Source organism: Chaetura pelagica, unplaced genomic scaffold (genome assembly GCF_000747805.2).
Source record: "Chaetura pelagica isolate M959 unplaced genomic scaffold, ChaPel_1.0 scaffold401, whole genome shotgun sequence".
Classification (NCBI taxonomy): domain Eukaryota; kingdom Metazoa; phylum Chordata; class Aves; order Apodiformes; family Apodidae; genus Chaetura; species Chaetura pelagica.
The window spans coordinates 618763-624742 of NW_009952259.1; the positions used below are offsets into that span (position 1 = coordinate 618763).

General features: G+C 41.9%; 1 protein-coding gene across 1 annotated transcript in view; it reads right to left on the reverse strand.

Annotated features, from left to right (window-relative positions):
- The window catches only part of DHCR7 (7-dehydrocholesterol reductase), a 5666-nt gene extending 1656 nt beyond the window's left edge, over positions 1-4010 (reverse strand). The window contains exons 1-5 of the mRNA XM_010007423.1: positions 3913-4010; positions 2839-3061; positions 2030-2120; positions 1146-1359; positions 497-701 (exon numbers count right to left, since the gene is read on the reverse strand). Coding sequence (XP_010005725.1) covers positions 497-701; positions 1146-1359; positions 2030-2120; positions 2839-3061; positions 3913-4010 — 831 coding nt within the window. The remainder of the gene's footprint in view (positions 1-496; positions 702-1145; positions 1360-2029; positions 2121-2838; positions 3062-3912) is intronic.
- Between the last annotated feature and the right edge of the window lie 1970 nt (positions 4011-5980).

Genomic DNA, 5980 nt, shown 5'->3' on the forward strand with positions numbered 1-5980 from the left:
CAGCAGGAAGCACAGCACCCAAATAGCTGTTTTTAGGTGTGGAGACATCTGTAGCTCTGCATATCTCTCACACAAACAAAAGTCAGTTGCAGTGCTGCCCTTGGGAAAAAAACCTGCCCAATCTTGCTCCAACTAAAGCCATGGAATTAATCATTTTTCTCTTTAGGTTCATGATCAGGCTATGCCTGGTTCCAGAACATAGGCTCAGAGAAGTATTTCTTAAGTTCACAATGAAAACTTCTGGTGCAGATATGACCATGCCACTGGTGGCACCCTTAATGAGTACTGCAGAGTGTTTACAGTGGCACTCTGAATACAAACACCCAAAGAAATTACTACAAGTGTCCAAAGAAGCAAGCCCTGGTACATCACCACTGAATGAGGTTGTTCAGGCAAGGAAAAACTGTGAAAGTTCAATTTCAATGCAAAGAGTTGTTTTTCCTTTAATACAAGTCTGTTTCCTCATTGGCTTCTTATTTTTCTCCTTTGAATTTACCTGAAGGACATTGACAAGGATCATGGAGTTGGTTACTTGGCCATACAGCTCCTGTTGTTTAGCAGCATAGGAAAGGTTAATTAGAGTCCAGGCTACAATACCAGGACGCCCATTGAAGAAGAGCTTGAAATCAAACCACTCTCCTATTCGAGGGTTAAATTCAATGCCCATCATGTAGTCATAAAAGAAGTTGCCAGTGAATTTGCTAGAAAATTAGAAATGTATAGTTACACACAAATACAGGTAATTACTAATCTGACTACACATTTCAGATTCACTTGATGTAATGGTAATAAAAATCATAAAACCATATAACATTTTGCAAGATAACACAAACTGACCCAGCCAAAGCATTATATTAGTAGAGAAACTTTAGCTTCAGAGGTACCCTAGTTTATTCTTGTTAACACTTTTGAACAGTCTAACTATAACCTTACAACCATCTTATTTGTGTCAAATTTATTATCTGTGACACTGAGGCTGCCAGGCACATGACACAGAGCACAGTGCTAATGAAGCAAAGACCTACAGTCACAGACTGGTCTCTCTGTCTGTGCCAGTAAAATATACTCTGTCCTTGTCATTCTGTGCAGCATTCAACTCACACGTCTGATTACCTAGTATTATCTGGCTATTAAAAACCACGTACCAGTCTTTGGCATTGGTGGGGAAAAAGTAGCCTTTAATCATTGCAAACGTGGAAACTGCATATCCCAGGATATTGGCACACCACAGGAGAGGAATCCAGTTGTCAAAAATGATGGTGGGTGAGAACCAGTGGAAGTAATAGGCATTTGCAAACCAAAGCACATGGGTAATGATCCAAGCCTGAAGTCCATTGATTTCATACTTATTCACTGCACCTAAAATAGGAAGAAAAACAATGAGTGTTAGTGACACTGCATTAGTACAGCTTTTTATTAATATGGATATGCACACAATATATAGAAGATCAATCATGTGCTCATGAAACTACCTCACTCTGTGCACCCTCCCAAGTAAGTATCTTGTGACACTTTCAGGAAAGTTTCATTAGACTCTGCTGTAACCATCAGGATTTGTTAGGCTGAATTTTTCTCTCTGCTCTCACTTCATGAAACAGTGAATTTGGCATCTCTCCTAACACTGACTAAGGTAAGAAATTACCCTTTGTTACACTTTGTTCACATCACACATTTTGTTCAAGTCTCATGGGTTAACTTGGCTCCAGCAGGTGCAAATGCATTGACAGATACTAGCAATAGTCCATTGCTGATTTTAAGTGCCAAAATGATCAATCTGTATTTTCCCATTGCCCTTGTGGTGCCTGCCATATCAATAGTTGTACTAACAGCAAGATACAAAAATTCTATCTTTTATTCTAAAAAAAATCTGTAGATTGCTTTTATTTTTGTTTGAAGTAAACATATGAGGAAGGTGAAAGCATTCATGTTCACATCTTCTCCAGATACAATCTTTAATAATCCATATGCTAGAAATACTATCATTTTTTAAAGGTTGTACAGTGTGTATATAATCTAAAGAAGAGCTTACCAGCAGGGGTGACAGCACCTTCTTGCACACCTCCTACATATCCAGGAAGGAACTTATGGCAGAAGTCAGGAATGAATACATACAAAAACACCTGGAAAGGAGAGAGTCTATTAAAAGCAAACACAGACAAGACAAAACCCCAAAAAACAACATCCATTTCATACACATATCAATTCTAACACACAGCATATTCAACTAAGTATTGAAGAAGCAAATATGGTAAGATTTAGCTGTTGTGTTTTTAGATTAGGAATATGTTCAACCTATTAAACAATTACTGTATGGTTGCCATCCTTTTTTGATGGAAAGACTGGACAGTTGGTAACTAGATTCAGGTCCTTATCCTTTTATTTTGAAGTTAATCTCTGTTATATGCAAGTCATTACCAGATTTGAAAAAACAAACTGAGTAGTTGGATAAATTAGATGATATTTTACAAATATAAGTTATATTTTGTAAGTTAATGTTCTTTTACTATCTGTTTATAGAAAATACCACTTCTGCACTGGTACTTTACAATATATTTACTGAGTATTAATTTAAAGAAAGTTGGTACTGGTTCTATATAGTTGCTTTTTCTTAAAAACCACATCAAGGAATAAGTCACATAAGGAATATTACACAAGGAATCTACATATTGATTTTTCAAGCCCTTAAGCTTAATTTGGATTCCAAAATGCCACAGGAAGTGATAAACACCCAAGAATAAATGCCAAGATGGCATTCCATTATCCTTTGTGTAAAAGGATTAATCAAGCAGCTGTTTGAAAAACCAGCCACTACATCTAGATCATAACCCAAGAACATACCTGGAAAGTGACCCAAAGAGCATAGATACCAGTAGCTCTATAGGTCAGTGCAGGAGTCTTGTTCCAGATGTCAGACAGATGTTTATTACCCGTGAGCAAGTCAATGAGTGGATCAGTCAGAGAGCACTGGTACTGGTCACAGGACATTATGAAGTAATAAACAATAAGTGGTGCAAACATGAGCAGGAAAAGGATGCTTGCCAAGGAAAACCAGTCCACCTCCCTGTAATCCAAAGCAGAGCATTTTTTTTACCAGCTCACATTTAAAACAGTGGTTTGATTAAGTCACCCAGTTTTTTCGGACTAACCAGATGAAAACATTTTCAGGGCATTTACATTTCCTTGGGACAAACAGCTATAAAAAAATAAATTCACATGCTACATACTGTAGCACAAACTGTTAGAAAACTGTGCTAGTTTATGAGAGCAGCAGAACAGGTAGTATCTGCCCTACAAAAGTAGATTGCTGTTACAGTCTTCATGTTTTTAAGTCAATTATGGGTATAACTGGTAGTGTCCAATTGGAAGTGATAAAAGAATCACAAGAATATTATGCAAAGCTTGGAAACACAGAAAAGACAGACCCTCTAGCACACACTGCCTGTGTTGGCAAGCCACATCAACACTCAGGGCTGTTTCCAGCTGCTGTACAATACTCCACAAATCCTTGCACAACTCTTTGAGAACAGGGAGATGAGTCATAAATCTGCTGCAGCAGGACATATCAGCTGGTGATGGCACAGATAGATAGATACCTGTTTGCCAGATCTCAAGAAATATTTTGTTCAGCCCTTGAAGGAACTACAAATTTTACTGATTGTTATTATTTCTTTTCCTTATTTGGAAGGAGAAGTGTGTTTTAACCCAAGCCACGTGGCAAGCTCTCTCTCTTAAAAATCTTCAAGAACTCTGGCATCTGTCACTACAGCTCATTATCTGTGATCTTCCAAAAGAAGGGCAATGTTGCAATCTGTTATGAACAGAGTGAAGATGAAAGGGACTGTGGCATCTATATAAGAAAGAATGAACCAATCTGAAATACAATGACTGATTAAGGTCATCAGCTTCTCTCACCAGGCTCTTCCCCACTGGGCTTGAGATGTCTGAGTCCCATTTTGGGCGCTTTTGCGTTTTCTTTCTTCAGAAGGTTTTTTCTCCTGATGGGCTGCCATGATGTCCTGTATGAAAGAAAAACACTCATGCTTTTACTCCAGCTAGTTCTTGGCAATTCCTAAGGCTTTACAGAAGAAAAATATAAATGAAAGTTATTGTATAGCCTTCTGGTTACAAGAAACTTGGGGAAGGAAAAAAATATTTCCCAATCCCTTGTGATCTATTCAGTAAAAAATAACCAAAACACTGATATCATAGTAATCCATCAATGTTCTTGCTAACTGGAACTTTCTTCTAAGGTATATTGTACAACATATGGCTTATTACTTATATGTGAGATGCAGAGAGAAAAAAAAGCTTGTTTTCCTACATTCTTACACACCTCTGAAAAGGAAGTCCCATAACTAATTGCCTTTCTCAATTAGAGAAATGCTACTATTGTAACATTAAGTGTACTGGACCTTGGCAAATTCTGTTCTTTTCCCTGGACACCTTACTCCATACAGGCTAACTACTTCAAAGAACATAAGAATGCAGTTTATATTCCCATCTAAATCAGGAATCAGTGGGAATGAAGAACAACTTTCCTAGGCAACACTGAATTCTCTCTGTGCAACATGCATGATAGCTGCCTTTTGCTTTGCCCAAATACTTTGGGCAGATCAGCATCCCATAACCCAAACATTTATTTAGCCCTCATCCAAAAAAAGGTAATTTTCCTGAACTTTGTCTCGTGGGAAGATAATGACACTAAAACACATGGAGTGCTGCTGTTTGCCATTCATGGGGGAACTTGCTAACAGTTGTTAGGCTTGTACGTTTTCAGGCTTTGATGTTTTAACTCAAACCAGAAACCAGCAGTTATTTCCACTGAAACAGAAGTGACAATACGACACATTGTCAGGGCCCTGAGGACAAAGCCAGGCCCTACCGTCCCTGCCTGGCCTGGCCCAGGACCTCCCTGACCTTGCTCATGGTCCACAAGACCCATTTCAGCCTATCCGTGATGCCACAGGACTGCTGGTCCCTACTGCTACCAGAGCAGCTGGTTCTGCTGCCCCAGCCCTGACCCACAAGCTGATGTCCTGGCCTCAGCCTGTCCTCGTCCCCATGGACCTGCTGGGCCATCTCAGGTCTGTGTCCGATTCTGGTTCCCCTCCTCATTGCTGGGCCTGGCCCCATCACCAGGCAGGCCTGCCTGGCAACCAGGGGACCTGACCCTGACTTATGGGCCAGCTTCCCAGCTTGACCTGCCTCATCACCATGAGCCTGGCCATAATCTCTGCCTCTGCCCTGCTCAGCTCACAAAGCACTGACAGGCAAGCCCCTCGCCCACAGCTGTGCCCTCTCCCCTGAGCTCCCAGCTCCCGGCCCCTTTACGGAGCAGCAGGCTCGTTAAGGAAAAGATGCCTGGATGCCACAGTCGGCACAGAGTCAGTCCCAAATATTCCCTTCCTAAACCCGTAGCTTCTTTGCCTGAAGCAAAATTCACAGTTCAAATATCAGAGAATCACAGAGCAGCGAGCCCAGACCTGAGGGCTGAGCACTGCACCGCTGCTCACCAACACACCAGCCACACAGTTCACTTGGGGAGCTCTTCCCATTTGGTGCCCAAGTCCCAAATCTCACGTACCCACAACACAGCGAGTTTCCCACCAAGCCCTTCCCAGCAACAACACCTCTTTGCTCCTTTCCCTCAGCACGACCTGGGCTTTCTGAGGACCACCTGAGAGCAAACCGCGGCGCGGCTACAAACCCGTTCTTCTCCATTCTGCCTCATAAAAAACCAACGCAGAGTCCTGTTCACGGATACGCATTTCAGAGGAAAAACCAAAGGCTAACAAGCGATAACTCCTCAGAGCCCCGGCGAGGAACAGAGGGGCTCGGGCAGCCCCGTGGAGGCCGGGAGGGCATCTCCAGGCCCCTTACACCACAGGCAGGCACCTTGGGAGGTATTACGGGGGCCGTGGGTGCCAATAAAAAACAACCCCACGGAGCACTCACCGCACCGACGCCGCCGCAGGGACCC